At 51.6% G+C, this 19,331-nt stretch overlaps 2 protein-coding genes across 3 annotated transcripts in view; one reads left to right on the forward strand and one right to left on the reverse strand.

The window, feature by feature from the left end:
- Nucleotides 1-15,127, forward strand: part of SHQ1 (SHQ1, H/ACA ribonucleoprotein assembly factor) — an 86,770-nt gene extending 71,643 nt beyond the window's left edge. For both annotated transcript variants that reach the window (XM_069736474.1, XM_069736475.1), the window contains exon 12: nucleotides 13,973-15,127. In XM_069736474.1, the coding sequence (XP_069592575.1) occupies nucleotides 13,973-15,023 (1,051 nt within the window). In that variant the 3' untranslated portion in view covers nucleotides 15,024-15,127. The remainder of the gene's footprint in view (nucleotides 1-13,972) is intronic.
- Nucleotides 15,128-16,070: 943 nt separating this feature from the next.
- Nucleotides 16,071-16,655, reverse strand: LOC138648083 (octapeptide-repeat protein T2-like). Its single transcript, XM_069737587.1, has one exon. It carries the CDS (start codon nucleotides 16,653-16,655, stop codon nucleotides 16,071-16,073), a length of 585 nt encoding a protein of 194 aa, XP_069593688.1.
- Nucleotides 16,656-19,331: the final 2,676 nt, after the last annotated feature.

Below are 19,331 nucleotides of genomic sequence, written 5' to 3' on the forward strand. Positions count from 1 at the left end.
CAGCTTCTCCTCCCAATGTCAGGTATCTGCGGTGTGCGGCAGCTTCTCTCTGCTCCCAATGTCGGGTATCTGCGGTGTGCGGCAGCTTCTCCTCCCAATGTCAGGTATCTGCGGTGTGCGGCAGCTTCTCTCTTCTCCCAATGTCGGGTATCTGCGGTGTGCGGCAGCTTCTCTCTGCTCCCAATGTCCGGCATCTGCGGTGTGCGGCAGCTTCTCTCCGCTCCCAATGTCAGGTATCTGCGATGTGCGGCAGCTTCTCTCCGCTCCCAATGTCGGGTATCTGCGGTGTGCGGCAGCTTCTCTCCGCTCCCAATGTCAGGTATCTGCGGTGTGCGGCAGCTTCTCTCCGCTCCCAATGTCGGGTATCTGCGGTGTGCGGCAGCTTCTCTCCGCTCCCAATGTCAGGTATCTGCGATGTGCGGCAGCTTCTCTCTCCTCCCAATGTCAGGTATCTGCGGTGTGCGGCAGCTTCTCTCCGCTCCCAATGTCAGGTATCTGCGGTGTGCGGCAGCTTCTCTCTCCTCCCAATGTCGGGTATCTGCGGTGTGCGGCAGCTTCTCTCTGCTCCCAATGTCAGGTATCTGCGGTGTGCGGCAGCTTCTCTCTCCTCCCAATGTCAGGTATCTGCGGTGTGCGGCAGCTTCTCTCCGCTCCCAATGTCAGGTATCTGCGGTGTGCGGCAGCTTCTCTCTCCTCCCAATGTCAGGTATCTGCGATGTGCGGCAGCTTCTCTCCGCTCCCAATGTCAGGTATCTGCGGCAGCTTCTCTCCGCTCCCAATGTCGGGTATCTGCGGTGTGCGGCAGCTTCTCTCCGCTCCCAATGTCGGGTATCTGCGGTGTGCGGCAGCTTCTCTCCGCTCCCAATGTCAGGTATCTGCGATGTGCGGCAGCTTCTCTCCGCTCCCAATGTCAGGTATCTGCGATGTGCGGCAGCTTCTCTCCGCTCCCAATGTCGGGTATCTGCGGTGTGCGGCAGCTTCTCTCCGCTCCCAATGTCAGGTATCTGCGGTGTGCGGCAGCTCCTCTCTGCTCCCAATGTCGGGTATCTGCGGTGTGCGGCAGCTCCTCTCTGCTCCCAATGTCAGGTATCTGCGGTGTGCGGCAGCTTCTCTCTCCTCCCAATGTCCGGTATCTGCGGTGTGCGGCAGCTTCTCTCCGCTCCCAATGTCGGGTATCTGCGGTGTGCGGCAGCTCCTCTCTCCTCCCAATGTCAGGTATCTGCGGTGTGCGGCAGCTCCTCTCTGCTCCCAATGTCAGGTATCTGCGGTGTGCGGCAGCTCCTCTCTGCTCCCAATGTCAGGTATCTGCGGTGTGCGGCAGCTTCTCTCCGCTCCCAATGTCGGGTATCTGCGGTGTGCGGCAGCTTCTCTCCGCTCCCAATGTCAGGTATCTGCGGTGTGCGGCAGCTTCTCTCTCCTCCCAATGTCAGGTATCTGCGGTGTGCGGCAGCTTCTCTCCGCTCCCAATGTCAGGTATCTGCGGTGTGCGGCAGCTTCTCTCTGCTCCCAATGTCGGGTATCTGCGGTGTGCGGCAGCTTCTCTCCGCTCCCAATGTCAGGTATCTGCGGTGTGCGGCAGCTCCTCTCTGCTCCCAATGTCAGGTATCTGCGGTGTGCGGCAGCTTCTCTCTCCTCCCAATGTCCGGTATCTGCGGTGTGCGGCAGCTTCTCTCCGCTCCCAATGTCGGGTATCTGCGGTGTGCGGCAGCTCCTCTCTCCTCCCAATGTCAGGTATCTGCGGTGTGCGGCAGCTTCTCTCCGCTCCCAATGTCCGGTATCTGCGGTGTGCGGCAGCTCCTCTCTGCTCCCAATGTCGGGTATCTGCGGTGTGCGGCAGCTCCTCTCTCCTCCCAATGTCAGGTATCTGCGGTGTGCGGCAGCTCCTCTCTGCTCCCAATGTCAGGTATCTGCGGTGTGCGGCAGCTCCTCTCTGCTCCCAATGTCAGGTATCTGCGGTGTGCGGCAGCTTCTCTCTGCTCCCAATGTCAGGTATCTGCGGTGTGCGGCAGCTTCTCTCTGCTCCCAATGTCAGGTATCTGCGGTGTGCGGCAGCTTCTCTCTTCTCCCAATGTCAGGTATCTGCGGTGTGCGGCAGCTTCTCTCTGCACCCAATGTCCGGTATCTGCGGTGTGCGGCAGCTTCTCTCTCCTCCCAATGTCAGGTATCTGCGGTGTGCGGCGGCTTCTCTCTCCTCCCAATGTCAGGTATCTGCGGTGTGCGGCAGCTTCTCTCTTCTCCCAATGTCAGGTATCTGCGGTGTGCGGCAGCTTCTCTCTGCACCCAATGTCCGGTATCTGCGGTGTGCGGCAGCTTCTCTCTCCTCCCAATGTCAGGTATCTGCGGTGTGCGGCGGCTTCTCTCTCCTCCCAATGTCAGGTATCTGCGGTGTGCGGCAGCTTCTCTCTGCACCCAATGTCAGGTATCTGCGGTGTGCGGCAGCTTCTCTCCTCCCAATGTCAGGTATCTGCGGTGTGCGGCAGCTTCTCTCTGCTCCCAATGTCGGGTATCTGCGGTGTGCGGCAGCTTCTCTCTGCTCCCAATGTCGGGTATCTGCGGTGTGCGGCAGCTTCTCTCCGCTCCCAATGTCGGGTATCTGCGGTGTGCGGCAGCTTCTCTCCTCCCAATGTCAGGTATCTGCGGTGTGCGGCAGCTTCTCTCTGCTCCCAATGTCGGGTATCTGCGGTGTGCGGCAGCTCCTCTCTGCTCCCAATGTCAGGTATCTGCGGTGTGCGGCAGCTTCTCTCTCCTCCCAATGTCAGGTATCTGCGGTGTGCGGCAGCTTCTCTCTGCTCCCAATTTCGGGTATCTGCGGTGTGCGGCAGCTTCTCCTCCCAATGTCAGGTATCTGCGGTGTGCGGCAGCTTCTCTCTGCTCCCAATGTCGGGTATCTGCGGTGTGCGGCAGCTTCTCCTCCCAATGTCAGGTATCTGCGGTGTGCGGCAGCTTCTCTCTTCTCCCAATGTCGGGTATCTGCGGTGTGCGGCAGCTTCTCTCTGCTCCCAATGTCAGGTATATGCGGTGTGCGGCAGCTTCTCTCTGCTCCCAATGTCCGGCATCTGCGGTGTGCGGCAGCTTCTCTCCGCTCCCAATGTCAGGTATCTGCGATGTGCGGCAGCTTCTCTCCGCTCCCAATGTCGGGTATCTGCGGTGTGCGGCAGCTTCTCTCCGCTCCCAATGTCAGGTATCTGCGGTGTGCGGCAGCTTCTCTCCGCTCCCAATGTCGGGTATCTGCGGTGTGCGGCAGCTTCTCTCCGCTCCCAATGTCAGGTATCTGCGATGTGCGGCAGCTTCTCTCTCCTCCCAATGTCAGGTATCTGCGGTGTGCGGCAGCTTCTCTCCGCTCCCAATGTCAGGTATCTGCGGTGTGCGGCAGCTTCTCTCTCCTCCCAATGTCGGGTATCTGCGGTGTGCGGCAGCTTCTCTCTGCTCCCAATGTCAGGTATCTGCGGTGTGCGGCAGCTTCTCTCTCCTCCCAATGTCAGGTATCTGCGGTGTGCGGCAGCTTCTCTCCGCTCCCAATGTCAGGTATCTGCGGTGTGCGGCAGCTTCTCTCTCCTCCCAATGTCAGGTATCTGCGATGTGCGGCAGCTTCTCTCCGCTCCCAATGTCAGGTATCTGCGGCAGCTTCTCTCCGCTCCCAATGTCGGGTATCTGCGGTGTGCGGCAGCTTCTCTCCGCTCCCAATGTCGGGTATCTGCGGTGTGCGGCAGCTTCTCTCCGCTCCCAATGTCAGGTATCTGCGATGTGCGGCAGCTTCTCTCCGCTCCCAATGTCAGGTATCTGCGATGTGCGGCAGCTTCTCTCCGCTCCCAATGTCGGGTATCTGCGGTGTGCGGCAGCTTCTCTCCGCTCCCAATGTCAGGTATCTGCGGTGTGCGGCAGCTTCTCTCCGCTCCCAATGTCGGGTATCTGCGATGTGCGGCAGCTTCTCTCCGCTCCCAATGTCGGGTATCTGCGATGTGCGGCAGCTTCTCTCCGCTCCCAATGTCAGGTATCTGCGGTGTGCGGCAGCTTCTCTCCGCTCCCAATGTCGGGTATCTGCGGTGTGCGGCAGCTTCTCTCCGCTCCCAATGTCGGGTATCTGCGGTGTGCGGCAGCTTCTCTCCGCTCCCAATGTCGGGTATCTGCGATGTGCGGCAGCTTCTCTCCGCTCCCAATGTCAGGTATCTGCGATGTGCGGCAGCTTCTCTCCGCTCCCAATGTCCGGCATCTGCGGTGTGCGGCAGCTTCTCAATCCTTTGTGTTTTTACTGTGTCTTTTTTATTGTATGTTTTTTTTTCATCATTGGGTGACGCCATCAGGTCTTTCTTCTATAATCAGAGAGATCCCAAAAAATCCTGTTGGGTTGCGAAGCACAAAGTTTTGCGACATATTAAATCCTTATCCTCCCGGGAAAGAAGATATGAAGCTCTTTAAAAGCCACTCAGCCGAGAGATTGTGCACCTCGGCCGCGTCGTCCTGGGACTTGTCTATTACATTACGTGCTGATTGCTCCGCTGTCAGTGCCGCGCCGCGGAGGTTACTGAGGGGCTGCTGCAGAGGAAATGAAATCGTTTTTTTTTTTTTTTCTCCCTTTTTTTGTTGTTGTAAGATTTACACAAGATCCGTACCTACAGGAAGTCGTCTTTGGTTTGCAGGGTTACCACGTATAGTGGGCACAAACAGGATGTACCCGGCTAATACAAGCATTCTGAGAACGATTAACCCATTACGGGCAAGGTGTGATGTGGAGAAAACTGCGGCACAAAAGGAAGACTGTATGGATGACGGTATCCGCGATCCCTCTTAACACCACTCCATCCGACGCTCGGCATTGTGCTTGGTGATATACGGCTATTCAGTCATGGCGCTGGGTTATACCAGAGGAGGTATGGAGTCAGCAGAGCGGTGGTGACTTTTCTGCCCTCGGCCCCCCGCTCTGTAACATTACGGGGTCTCCACTTCGTGGCTGAGTTGCTGCGGTTCGTTCCACTTCTCACTAATATCACTCACAGGAGATGGAAGAAGAAATGTCATGGACGGACTTGTTAGCCCAGTAGCCCCTATTCTGTAAAGGCAGATGGCAGGGGCGGGGGGCCGGAGGTTAGACATCGGGGGGCAATGGTGCTGGATGCTAGACATCTGTGCTAATGGCACTGAATGGATAAGAGGGGCCTCCCAATCCTTTTGTCCCTTTAGGGTGAGACCACTCATGGCAAAATACATCAGCGGTGCAAGTTCCTCCCTGGTCCTGTTTGCTTCAATGTGTCAGTGCAAGTAAAAGGTTTCAACCTGGAGGAAAGTTTACAAGATTGTCCGGACTGGATGCAGGTGAAGTATTAGTTCTGGATAGAGTCAATGGATTATTTCATTCACTGAAGGCAAGCAGTGCTACTAAAAAATGGTGATAAAGAAAAAAGAAAACTTGTGAAATAGTAAGTGGCTGAGGTCCTCGTTACAGAGTGATTAATCTGTGTTTGCAGAGTAAGATTCAGCACATGGCATATGGGTCTCCTGAGTGGCTGGCACCGAGCCTCTGTAAATATGGCAGATGTTTCCACCTTCATTTGCACAGATCCGTTTACGCCAAAGGTGACGATTTCACCGGTGAAGTAGGAAGAATCGATTCTCTGATGACGCCTCTGGGGTGGGAGGTACTGGGCAGGATGTGGCCAGCCGGTTCTTAACGTTGATATATTGAAAGCAGGAAAATTGGGCAACTACAAGGGCCAAATAGTGAAGGCTAGGCTACCGGATCAGCATCTCCAAATCGGCAGGTCCAGTGGCCTGTGTACGGTGGAAGGACGGCTGTGAACCGGAGATGGGGTCAAGGGCTCTCAAGACCCATTGAAGTAGGGTAGCCAGTCAGAGGAGAGAACGCTGCATAAACTGCTAAAGAAAATAGTCTCTGCTGCCTGTCATAGAATTGTGCCAGGAAAGACTGCTCTAGATCACCACTCTGAAAGATCCTACCACTCTGTGCGCCACTCTGAAAGGTCCTAGCACTCTGAAAGAAAATATCACTCTGTGCAGCACTCTGAAAGGTCCTACCACTCTATGCGGCACTCTGAAAGGTCCTACCACTCTGTGCGGCACTCTGAAAGGTCCTACCACTTTGTGCGGCACTCTGAAAGGTCCTACCACTCTATGCGGCACTCTGAAAGGTCCTACCACTCTGTGCCACTCTGAAAGGTCCTATAACTGTGTCCGCCACTCTAAAAGATCCTACTGCTCTGTCCGCCACTCTGAAAGGTCCTACTACTCTGTGTGCCACTCTGAAAGGTCCTACCACTCTGTGCGCCACTCTGAAAGGTCCTACCACTGTATCCTCCATTGTAAAAGATCCTACCACTCTGGAAGGTCCCACCACTCTGTGGTCCACTCTGAAAGGTCCCACCACTCTGTGATCCACTCTGAAAGGCCCCACCACTCTGTGGTCCACTCTGAAAGGTCCTACCACTCTGTGCCACTCTGAAAGGTCCGTTCACTCTGAAAGATGCTACCACTGTATCCGCCACTCTAAAAGATCCTACCACTCTGTGCACCACTGTGAAAGGTCCTACCACTCTGTGGTCCACTCTGAAACGTCATACCACTCTGTGCGCCACTGTGAAAGGTCCTACCACTCTGTCTGCCACTCTGAAAGGTTCCACCACTCTGTGCACCACTCTGAAAAGTCCTAGCACTTTGTGGTCCACTCTGAAAGGTCCCACCGCTCTGTCTGCCAGTGTGAAAGGTCCTACCCCTCTATCCGCCCCTCTGAAAGGTCCCACCACTCTGTCTGCCCATCTGAAAGGTTCTACCGCTGTGTCCACCACTCTGAAAGTTCTTGCATTGGTATGTGAAAAGCAAAACTGGGCCATGAAGAAATGGAAAAGAAAATGTGATTCATTGGACCAGGGCACCGTCTTCCATCATGTGGACGGCCAGGTGCGTGCTCTCTTACCTGGGAAAGAGATGGCACCAGGACGTACAATAGGAGGAAGACGAGCTGACGGGCCGTATGATGAGGCAACGTTCTGGGGAATTCTGTGTCCTGCCATCATGTGGATAAGACACGTACCAATATAAAGAGACAAAGTTCCCCCATCATGGTGGCGAGACTCTTTAAGGGCAACCCTTCTTTTGGCAGGATAATTCTTCTGCAGAAATAGTCTGATGAAGAGAAAGTGATGACTTGTTTCCAACTTCCGTGATCTCAGTCTCCGTCCTATTGATCATCTGAAGGATGTGCTGTAAAATTGATCCAATCCATGGAGGCAGCCAGCGTCTCGTGCTGGACATCACAGAGCATATTCATGCAGATTTGCAGGTTTTCTGGTGCCCAGATCTCAGTGGCACAAAGAAGCCAACACAATATTGCGCAGAAGGACGTAATGCTATGGCTGAATAGTGCATAAAGGCGTCATCGTAACTTAGGTCGTCTTCTTGTGTTATTTTGGGTCGTTAGGTTTAGGGTTGGACTGAGATTTGTATCTTTAATATGGGTCAGTATTGCGCTTCTGTAGAACTGGCCGCCGTCCCTTTTATCTTCTAGGTTCCTGATCCAACCACCTTACTGCTAGCGACACTAAGCCGCCTCACCCCTGTGGTGTCTTTCCTGTAATCTCCTTATCGCGGCGTATACATGGCATCACCTTGGCACTGCCTATGTTATGTATGCTATTGCCTGGCATCTTCCTATATCAATGGATTATTGCACTTCTGGTTCTGTCCTCCTTTGACATCAGAACTGGCGCTGGTTTCCTCCAAGACACTGTTGCTGAGATTTTCCGTGACCTCCGCGAGGCCGGGGCAGACACCTGCTCTCTGCAGCCGGGCTCCGTTGCTCTCTGATCCTGTTTTTTTGCTGCTTATGTTGCAGTCAGAAATTGTGTTTCGACTCCTCTGCATCCGCTTGGCAGTCCCAGGGCATGGATTGGCAAAATGCTGCGTTTTCATTGTGTAACATCACAGGCGCCAATAATTAAAGCGTCTGCACAAAACAATTCTCTGATCAGAATCCCGAGGCTGGCATCAACACGGCAGCGGCAGACGACGAGCGGCAGCTCCGGGGATCCGGGCAGAGGACGCAGCCGATTCTAGGAGCCAGGATAGGGAGATTTACAGAGCGACATGCTCCTGAATTCTGCAGAAAATTGTGCCGAAATAATTTCCAATAATGACACGCGCCAATTTGTAAAAGCCTCTATTATGCCGATCTGGGCTGTTGTGAAAAGAGAGGAGAGGAAGGAGCAGTAAAAAGTGTTCATTTCCTGCGCCAGTGATGTATGCCAGGAACAAAGGTACGCCGCACAGAGCGGGCACAGGATCGCCCAGGGAAACTGCACAACCAAGAGCAACCCATGTCACTTAGCTGTAAGCTCACATATTGGCACTGGTGCCTATTGTAAGTGCCCTCTCCCTAAAATAGTCATTGCACAGGAGGAGGAGGTGAGCTGTGACATCTATTGTGAATGGTGGATCCTGTGTTATCTACTGTATATACAGGTGTTATCAGTCATGTACAGGAGGAGGAGGTGAGCTGTGACATCGCCTATTGTGAATGGTGGATCCTGTGTTATCTACTGTATATAGAGGAGTTATCAGTCATTGTACAGGAGGAGGAGGTGAGCTGTGACATCACCTATTGTGAATGGTGGATCCTGTGTTATCTGCTGTATATAGAGGTGTTATCAGTCATTGTACAGCAGGAGGAGGTGAGCTGTGACATCATCTATTGTGAATGGTGGATCCTGTGTTATCTACTGTATATAGAGGTGTTATCAGTCATTGTACAGGAGGAGGAGGTGAGCTGTGACATCATCTATTGTAAATAGTGGATCCTGTGTTATCTACTGTATATGGAGGTGAGCTGTGATATCACCTATTGTGAATGGTGGATTCTGTGTTATCTACAGTATATAGAGGTGTTATCAGTCATTGTACAGGAGGAGGAGGAGAGCTGTGACATCACCTATTGTGAATGGTCGATTCTTTATCTACTGTATATAGAGGTGTTATCAGTCATTGTACAGGAGGAGGAGGTGAGCTGTGATATCACCTATTGTGAATGGTGGATTCTTTATCTACTGTATATAGAGGTGTTATCAGTCATTGTACAGGAGGAGGAGGTGAGCTATGACATCATCTATTGTAAATGGTGGATCCTGTGTTATCTACTGTATATAGAGGTGTTATCAGTCATTGTACAGGAGGAGGAGGTGAGCTGTGACATCACCTATTGTGAATGGTGGATCCTGTGTTATCTACTGTATATAGAGGTGTTATCAGTCCTTGTACAGGAGGAGGAGGTGAGCTGTGACATCACCTATTGTGAATGGTCGATTCTTTATCTACTGTATATAGAGGTGTTATCAGTCATTGTACAGGAGGAGGAGGTGAGCTGTGATATCACCTATTGTGAATGGTGGATTCTTTATCTACTGTATATAGAGGTGTTATCAGTCATTGTACAGGAGGAGGAGGTGAGCTGTGACATCATCTATTGTAAATGGTGGATCCTGTGTTATCTACTGTATATAGAGGTGTTATCAGTCATTGTACAGGAGGAGGAGGTGAGCTGTGACATCACCTATTGTGAATGGTGGATCCTGTGTTATCTACTGTATATAGAGGTGTTATCAGTCATTGTACAGGAGGAGGAGGTGAGCTGTGACATCATCTATTGTAAATGGTGGATCCTGTGTTATCTACTGTATATGGAGGTGAGCTGTGATATCACCTATTGTGAATGGTGGATTCTGTGTTATCTACTGTATATAGAGGTGTTATCAGTCATTGTACAGGAGGAGGAGGTGAGCTGTGATATCACCTATTGTGAATGGTGGATTCTTTATCTACTGTATATAGAGGTGTTATTTATCAGTCACTGCCGTAATCCTTTCTGTGATCATGAATGAAACATCTTCTGTACAGAACGGGAAGTAGAAGTTGAGTATTAGGCCTAGTAGTTAGTGTGTATATGTATTTTATTTTCAATTTACATGTAGGAAAATTGAAAAAAATATGTAAATACATGTACCATAAGCAGATTTATGATCATTCCCTGATGACCCTTTTACAGGATCCGATATCGTCTGTCTGTGGGAATGTTCGCACCCGATCTTCATCCTGTGTAAACATGGCAGCGATCTGTGAACAAGGTGCTCATTTTTAGGTGGATCATTTATGCGGCCCCGTGAAATAATCGCCGTTGGCTGACAATATGCAGACCGTACGGCAACCAAACAATGTATCACCGACCATTGTTTTCCTTTTGGCTTTCATCTGCCCGCGTGAAGCCGATCAGCTCGTTGTATCGATGTTCTGCTCTCGGAAAAGGTCCCGTAGGGACTTGTGATTCCCCGCCCGTCTCTGCAGTCTGATCTCTACTCGGAAATCCCGGGGCTATTGATTCCCTCATTGACTTTATACCCAGATCCCCGCCCTTAGCACACCGTGAGCCAGATAGAAAGATCACTTTTGATCTCCACGCCCTTGATAAGGATTTATTTCGCCGCTGCCGGCACACTTGGCTTTCCCTTTTCCAGCTTCCTGAGGGTTTCTTCCTAGACTCCCAAGAACTCGCTAATGTCATTTTCTTTCCTATTTGCCCCCCAGGGTCCGTCTGCTACACACAAGGTCGGGATGTCAGGCAGGGACCCCCACTGTCTCCCCCTGGCCTGAGATCTGTGGCAGCTGCTGATCCACCTCTTCCATACGCCAGCCTGATCATGGGGGGGCGTCGTGAGCGATGGCTGCCCGCCAGCCCTGCGTTTGGGTACCGCCGACCCTGATCAGCAACAGCTGGACCCGATTTCTCTGCTATTTTGTTTCTACAACGTAAAAGTCACGAAACAATCACTTTTGAAGAAAGACACATTGCAAGAGGTATTTTTTTTATCCTTTCGCAGAACGGGGTCGCTTTTGGGGTGTTTTACTATTTTGGGAACTTTTTTTTGTTTTTCCGGGACTCTGCTGATTTATGATTAAAGACCGCATGAAAATTGAGCTGATATTCAGTGCGGTCAGTGATCCGCTCCAAAAAAAAAAAAAGTCTCTTGCCAGACGATTAGAGCGAGCTCACTGATGGCATCCTCCGTTAACTCATTCTGCAGCCAGCAATAGCCAGCGCAACAACATAGCCAACGGTGCAAAATTTTATATCAAACTCTGCTGCAAAAATTAATTTTAGCCCCCGATACAAAATGTATATAAGGTTCTGCAAGTTTCATAATGGGATGTCTATCCTGGTGGTCCTGCTGCACCTTGTTTTGTCTTCGTTGACCTAGACGGCTAGAATCCTGGTCCCGGACGGGAGAATATCGGGCTCACCCTGAACTTTGGAGTAGTAATGGGCATCGGTCTCTGATCTTTATTGTGGCCAGAAAAGGGGTTAATTTGCATGGACTAAGGGTGGGGTAGATCAGCCTCTGAGGTGCGCAGCAGCTGCGCCCTCTGATCCTCCGCCAGTCCATCTTGAGTCTTCCAGCCGGGAGAAGGTTAAAGATTTGCGCTGTAAATGTCGGCTCGGGGGGCCGCGCGCCGCTTGTTTTCTTCCCCTCGTTGAGTTCATTTTTATTCCGTTTCCACTAATGTCACAGGAATGGAATGAGAGGGAAGTGGGATTAAACCCCGTCCCCCCTCCGCTGTCCCCGAGGAGCGGCCGCCTGTGATTGCGCTGATCCATCCAGCTGGTTATAACTGCAAACAGATCCCCGCGCTCGCCGAGAGGGAAGAGTGCAGTTTAGGACATGACGTATCAGCTTGACAGGACTCTGATAATCCCGCGCCTGAGCGCCGAACAATCCGGGAACGACATGCCGAGAGGCGCCAAGTCTGGGGAAAATCCAGGGGAAAAGTCCCCGATAATCAGCAAAGGGCACTAATACCCCTCTGTGCAGGTCCTGCAAAAGTAGGACCTGTGCGAAATCTGCCTCCTGCCTCGGTTGCTGTATTTTCTCCCCCATACTTTGCACTGCAGCTCAGTGAATTTTTTTGTCCATTTTATGCTGTTGGCTAAATTCCCTCTGTTCTCAAGAATGGAGCGATTTTTAGTTTGCGGTTGGTCAAAGAGCGCAGCGCTGACAAGCTCTTTACTGGAGAACTTGTAAGCGCTGCTCTGAAGCTAGCGGGAGCAATGGGTCTGACCATCTTTAGTGTCGCTGCGCTGCACTGACGTTGCCTCTCCTTGCAGTATAGGGGAGCGAACGGTTTGGGCCGGACTCCTGCATGGCCACCTGCCGGTCTCTGCACACCCGGCACGGCAGGGAGCTATGGATTGGAAGCAGGAAGGCGTCATTTCTGGATTCTATGAACTCGGCCTAATAATTTCTGCAGTATGCAAGACCCAACACCGGTCCATGCGGAGCATTATATTTTACGATATGGCACTCGCTGTTTTTTTTTTTTTTTTTTAGGTTTGATTGCTCCTAATCTTCTGTGTTTTGGGCTTTGAATCCTCAGCGTTTCATTCTTCTTATCACAGAAAACCCTGACGCTAAGACAAGACGGATGTGGTGAACTAAGCCCCAGAGGCCGTGGTCCTCACTGTGTACACTGAGCAGGAAGCGTCCTGCAGCATCTGCGGGTAGATGTGGGGTGTGTCGCCTCCTAATAGCTCACACCCAAATACTCACAGCTAATTATCATTGACGCCTACAGATACAGAGACCTGCTGGGAGATTGCAGGGAAGAAAAAAAAACAGTATTATAACAGCAGCTGGACAAGATGAAGAGGCCACCTACCTGGCCAAATGCTAAACCAGCGCAAATCTGCTACAGGCAACAGGATCGTCCGAAGGCGGATGGACGGTCCACGGGCGACCGGACGGTCCACGGGCAGCCGGATGGTCCACGGCGTACAGACGGTCCAAGGGCAGCCGGACTGTCCAAGGGCGACCGGACTGTCCACATGCGACCGGACTGTCCACGGGTAGCCGGACTGTCCAAGGGCAACCGGTCCACGGGCAGCTGGACTGTCCACGGGCGCCGGACTGTCCACGGGGGAACGGACTGTCCACGGGCAGCCGGACTGTCCACAGGCAGCCGGACTGTCCACGGGCGAACGGACTGTCCACGGGCGAACAGACTGTCCACGGGCGAACGGACTGTCCACGGGCGATCGGATGGTCCACGGACAGCCGGGACTGTCCACGTGCGACCGGACTGTCCACGTGTGGCCGGACTGTCCACGGGCGGCCAGAACGTCCACGGGCAACCGTATTGTCCACGAGCAACTGGAACGGCAATGGGCAACCGGGTTAGTGGTCATTTAATAGCCTGTTTAGACAGTTGGACCACACTTCCATGCACACAAGACGATTGGTAACACAATTTTTCTTTGCGCATAGAATGCTATGTTCTCGGCAGCACGTTTCCTTTCTGCTTAAACAGGACTATGTGCTGCTAAGATGCAGTAAAATCTGCCCATAATGAGTGTCGATTGATAAGTTTCCATTTTAATGCTGCTACTATGACTATTCGCCGGTGCATACGATACAGTTTGCATATTGTCAAACGGCACAAAGATATTTTGTACATGTCATGAAAGCCGGTCAGCTAATGCCCCATGAAAATCTATAGAGAATATGTTCCCAGCATGGCTAGGTTCACATGAATAGATCCAAAATTCTGCACTGAATCCTTCCTTATTATAGCTTGATGGTGGCTGGAGCTCAGTTTTGTTGTTACAGGGCTCCAAATCTAGAGCATAGAATTCTATGATAAAATTCAGACATTCTGTAGTCACCACTAGAGGGAGCTCACTGCATACAGATGATCCATTGAGCTCCATAGTAACGCTGTCTGCACTAAGCTCCTCTGCTCCGCCTGGTGGTAGCTGCAGGCAGTGTGAATTATCACTTATATCTTTGTGGATTTGGATTCCTGGTAACTAAACGCGACCTGTCAGCAAAAAAACAATTGCAATCATTCATGTAAAAGTGGTTTGCATTTTTTTAAAGTTTTGATTGTTTTTTTTTTTCTTTTCCATTTTCTTCTACTAATCTAGATCTAAGAAATTGGCTGGTTTATCAGATTGCCTGCAAGCAACTACCATCTCCAAGGCAGATCTGGGCCTGGAGCTGGATGAGTTGGAGGAAGCTGCAACTTTGGTTCAAGAGGAAGAAAAACTGCTGCAGGCGTCAGACCACGTTCCCCGGCAGCCGGCAGCGCTCATTACATCCGAAGCATCGAGCAGCTCTGACTCCTCAGAGACAGAATACTATTCATCAGACGAGGACGAGAGCGACGGTAGCAGCGAAGAAATGGAATTACGGGACTCGTCTGCGGTGCTCCGGGGGGAGCCGGCTGCCCCTCTCATACAGGTTATAGAAAGTGCTGAGGACTCGTCTGCGGCGCTCCAGGGGGAGCCGGCTGCCCCTCTCATACAGGTTATAGAAAGCGCTGAGGACTCGTCTGCGGCGCTCCGGGGAGAGCCGGCTGTCCCTCTCATACAGGTTATAGAAAGCGCTGAGGACTCGTCTGCGGTGCTCCGGAGGGAGTTAGCTGCCCCTCTCATACAGGTTATAGAAAACGCTGAGGACTCATCTGCGGTGCTCCGGAGGGAGCCGGCTGCCCCTCTCATACAGGTTATAGATAGTGCTGAGGACTCGTCTGCGGTGCTCTGGGGGGAGCCGGCTACCCCTCTCATACAGGTTATAGAAAGTGCTGAGGACTCGAATGGAGCGCTTCGGGGGGAGCCGGCTGCACCTCTCATACAGGTTATAGAAAGCGCTGAGAACCTCCGGGACTCGGAGTCCCAGCCCGACCTCACATCTGCCTCCTTACCAGCACCTATGTGCATGGAGGAACAGCTGCAAGAAGCGACTACCACCCTGGAGGGTCCCATAAGGCACCGCCACTCTGCTACCGGTACCCCTGACGAGTCCCAAGACCAGAACGCACCAGGCAGTAGAGCGCAGTGGCACGTGCCAAGCAGCGAAACGGCGCAGCACATCAGGGATATCGTAGAGGAGGCTCCAAGGATGATGGATCGCCTCCACATTGTGGACGAACCAGCTGAGGGCCAGGGTGATGATAAACTGCTGCCTGTGGGGTAATCTACCATCATGGATGCTCCGCGTTGGTTCTCGTTATGGATTTATTCTGTGAATATTTCATTATTTCCAATATATAACAGCCTCAGATCTGTTACTGCAGCGTTCTCTGTGCCGGGTGTGATTCGTAGCTTATAGCAGTGCGCTGCAATATGTCTGACATCCCTCTGATCCCAGCCTCATCCCTGCACACGTAACTCTTCTTCACTCTTTTTCTGTCATCTTCTCTTTCTCTCTCTCTCATCTGTGTTCGCTTTGTATCATTTTTTTCTCTTGTTCTTTTTTTATTTCTCTTTCACTCTCTTTCTCCGTCTCGTTTTCTCTCTCGTTCTTTTATCTCCCGTATTTGCTCTCTCTCTCATCTGGGATTCATTTACACGGACTGACCAGCGGCACGATATGACACTATACGATATGACCTCCTATATTAAATCTGCTGGTTGTCGGCCGTGTAATAACCTGTTTACACAGGCAGATCACAGTAAACGATGTGCACTAAGAGATCTGTAATGGATCAGTTCACACAGGCTGTCATGGTTCTCGGCAGTGCAAGTTCTGTTTTCACCAGATGATGCACCGCCGAGAACTATGATCTTTTTCCCCTGCTGAAATTATATTTTCACCCAATCAACAAGTGTTTTGGTCGTTTATTGGGGGATGGGTGACTGGTGAACACAGCAAGATAATCGTAAAACGAGTGTTTATAAGAATGCTCCCGATAATCTGCTCAGTGTACATGTAGCTTTACTCTCTAGTTAGTGCTCTCTCCCTCATTCACTTTTTTTCTCCCCTCCTGTTTGATCTTTCTTTTTCTCTCCTTATCATTTGGGCTGTCTTGTACTTTTGCGCTTTCTTGCACCGATGCCCTCTAACGCTCTGGCATCAGCCTCTCCCTGTGTTGCTCTGGCGTCCTCCCTCGTCTTGTGTTGCTCTGTTGTCCTCCGTCACCCTGTGTCGCTCTGGCGTCCTCCCTCGCCCTCTGTCGCTCTGGCGTCCTCCCTCTGTCGCTCTGGCGTCCTTCCTCTCCCTGTGTCACTCTGGCGTCTGCCGTCACGCTGTGTCGCTCTGGCGTCCTCCCTCGCTCTGGCGTCCTCTCTCGCTCTGGCGTCCTCCCTCGCCCTCTGGCGTCCTCCCTCGCCCTCTGTCGCTCTGGCGTCCTCCCTCGCCCTCTGGCGTCCTCACTCGCCCTCTGTCGCTCCCGCGTCCTCCCTCGCCCTCTGTCGCTCTGGCGTCCTCCCTCTGTCGCTCTGGCATCCTCCATCTGTCGTTCTGGCATCCTCCCTCTGTCGTTCTGGCGTCCTCCCTATCCCTGTGTGGCTCTGGCGTCCTCCTCCCTGTGTCGCTCTGGCGTCCTCCCTCGCCCTCTGTCGCTCCCGCGTCCTCCCTCGCCCTCTGTCGCTCCCGCGTCCTCTCTTGCCCTCTGTCACTCTGGCATCCTCCCTCTGTCGCTCTGGCATCCTCCCTCTCCCTGTGTGGCTCTGGCGTCCTCCCTTGTCCTGTGTCGCTCTGGCGTCCTCCGTCGCTCCCGCGTCCTCCCTCGCCCTCTGGCGTCCTCACTCGCCCTCTGTCGCTCCCGCGTCCTCCCTCGCCCTCTGTCGCTCCCGCGTCCTCTCTTGACCTTTGTCGCTCCGGCATCCTCCCTCTGTCGTTCTGGCGTCCTCCCTCTCCCTGTGTGGCTCTGGCGTCCTCCTTCTCCCTGTGTCGCTCTGGCGTCCTCCCTCGCCCTCTGTCGCTTCCGCGTCCTCCCTCGCCCTCTGTCGCTCCCGCGTCCTCCCTCGCCCTCTGTCGCTCCCGCGTCCTCTCTTGCCCTCTGTCACTCTGGCATCCTCCCTCTCCCTGTGTAGGTCTGGCGTCCTCCCTTGTCCTGTGTCGCTCTGGCGTCCTCCCTCGCTCTCTGTCGCTCCCGCGTCCTCCCTCGCCCTCTGTCGCTCCCGCGTCCTCCCTCGCCCTCTGTCGCTCCCGCGTCCTCTGTCGCCCCGGCGTCCTCCCTCTGTCGCTTCGGCGTCATCCCTCGCCCTCTGTCATTCCCCCTCACCCACTGTCGCTCTGTCATCCTCCCTCACACACTGAGACTGGACATTCAGCAATCTCTGCTTTTGTGAATTTCGTGGTACCGTCTTTGTTTTCGGCATCTTTCCCGGTGATGGTTCGGCGTGGGCTTTGGGTGGAAAAGCCTCAACTCCAGTAATCCAGCACAATGCAGCCTGGCCACGCTCTCACTGGTGCCGGATTATTGGACTGTCACTGTGCTTTCTTTAGCTCTTCCATTCTCTGGCAGGAAATCCTCGTCGGAGAAAGTCGTCCATGGTAAAAAAAAAAAACCCTTCTGGAAATAATCCATTTTATTGACGCCTTTCTATCGGCTTTGACACCAGAAGTGTGCAGGACGGCGTGGGAACAAATAGGATTAAAAGGCGATTGCTCTTCTTTCTAATTCTTCTCTCCAGGTTTTTCTGGAGGGTTTGGTTTTTTTTTTCTTCCTGTAAATTTCTGTCGGTGTCAGCGCAGGCGATGGACATTGATTAGTGCGGATTTATTGCACTTACAGATAAATGCACCAAACTAATTGATTAATACCTTAGAAAGCATCCGGGGGAAGCGGTGCCGCGCCGGCAGACACATCTTAAATAATGTCAGAAGATTGAGCTGATGTCTCAAGGCTGGAGAAAACAAACAGGGACACACATGTCAGAGAGATAAATGCTTGCGCTGTTTGAGTCTTGCGCTCAGGCCATTCATCTGCAAGATAAGCGACGGAGCTGCGGCACGAGATAAGCCGTAGGGGAGCGATCAGCGCCGCAGAGAACGGACTCTTGTGTGGTCAGAAGATTATCCGTGACCAGTTCGAGAAGGTTCCCATTTATTTCAGGCGCATTGTTTTCTAACATTCATAATATATCCTCTGCGTATGCCCGAAATGTCAGCCGGCGCAAGAACCGCATTTATCTCGGGATGAGCATGCGCCGCTCCCTACATTCATGTCCATGCTGCGCAAGCGTGATCTTCCCCCGCGGGCGTACCCTAAAAAGTGGACAACCCCTGCTTTACTAATTCAGTACCCCCCTTAGACAATAAAAACGTATAGTCACCTCCCGCATCGGCGCTGTGTTTCCTGGCGGGTGACGTAACATTGTTATGCTACACACGACCGCTGCAGCCAATCATCATCTGAACACTAAAGGTTTCTGATGGTCAGCAGTCACTGATTGGCTGCAGTGGTCACATAGTAGTGTCACATCATCCGCCTGGAATAGGAGGCAAGTATACAATTTATTTTTTTATATCGGGCCTTAAGTTAAGATTAACACAGAATTGACCATTAGTGAACAACCCCTTTAAGGGGGGAAATCTGTGAATATCCAACACATATTTAAGGAAATTAGCACCATTGGGGATATTTTTATTTTAAGTACATGTTTTTAGCCCCAAAAAATATTTTTGGTAATTGGGGTGTCAAATTTTGCATCCATTAGGTTTTACCAGTCTACTTTGTTTCTTTTTTTTTCTTCACATTGCTGGCTGTAGAATGAGTTTACTAAGAATCCATCAGTGAGCTCATTTTGATGGGCAGTGTGCTTTTTTCTTTTTTTTTTTCGTCCTCTCAAACTTATTTTACAGCAAGCAAAAATGCAGGTGCAAACATTTTAAGAAAACAAGCTTTTAAACTAATATGCATTCATTTAAGTTAAAATTGCCTGTGAAGGCATCCAAAAATGTTATTTTACACAAATGCAGGTATTTTGCATTACAAATACTTTTTTTTCATTAAAACTTTTGCACCGTTTGGCGTTTAAGTGCTGCAAAATGACTGAGAATCCGTCAGTGAGAGATTGCGCAACAATTTTATCAGTGTTTTTCCCTACTCCTTTGTACTAATCGATCACCCTAGACCACATCAGGTGAACTTTGCTGTGGTCGTACAACCGCACAGAAAAGCTCCGAATTAGAAACCTAGAATGAGCTCACTGATGGATTCTCAGTTAACTCATTCTGCAGCCAGTGATTGATAATGTAAAAGCCAAACGGTGCAAAATTTCTAATCAAACCCAGTTGCAAAAATTATTATTTTTGCACGAAATATTTAGAATTAAAAATAAATGTTCTGACGGTATTTAGATCCTTTAAGAAGAAAAATGGACAACCCCTTTAAGAGCTCCCAACAGGCTTTTTGATGTTGTTGATCTTTCCTAAGTGTCTGTCAAAGAATGGAAGAAAGACTGACAACATTTTTTATGGTTCGTGTCCTTGAGATAAGCGGTGCCAGATGTTTGCAGCTGCCGCTTATCTCCTCCAGCACCATTCACAAAGAAG

The sequence above is a fragment of the Ranitomeya imitator genome, chromosome 8, assembly GCF_032444005.1.
Source record: "Ranitomeya imitator isolate aRanImi1 chromosome 8, aRanImi1.pri, whole genome shotgun sequence".
In the NCBI taxonomy this organism is placed as follows: domain Eukaryota; kingdom Metazoa; phylum Chordata; class Amphibia; order Anura; family Dendrobatidae; genus Ranitomeya; species Ranitomeya imitator.

Bases quoted from the DNA above. Each gene is read 5' to 3' on its own strand.
- LOC138648083 (XM_069737587.1), bottom strand. From the start codon at position 16,655: ATGCCGGAGCGACAAAGGTCAAGAGAGGACGCGGGAGCGACAGAGGGC.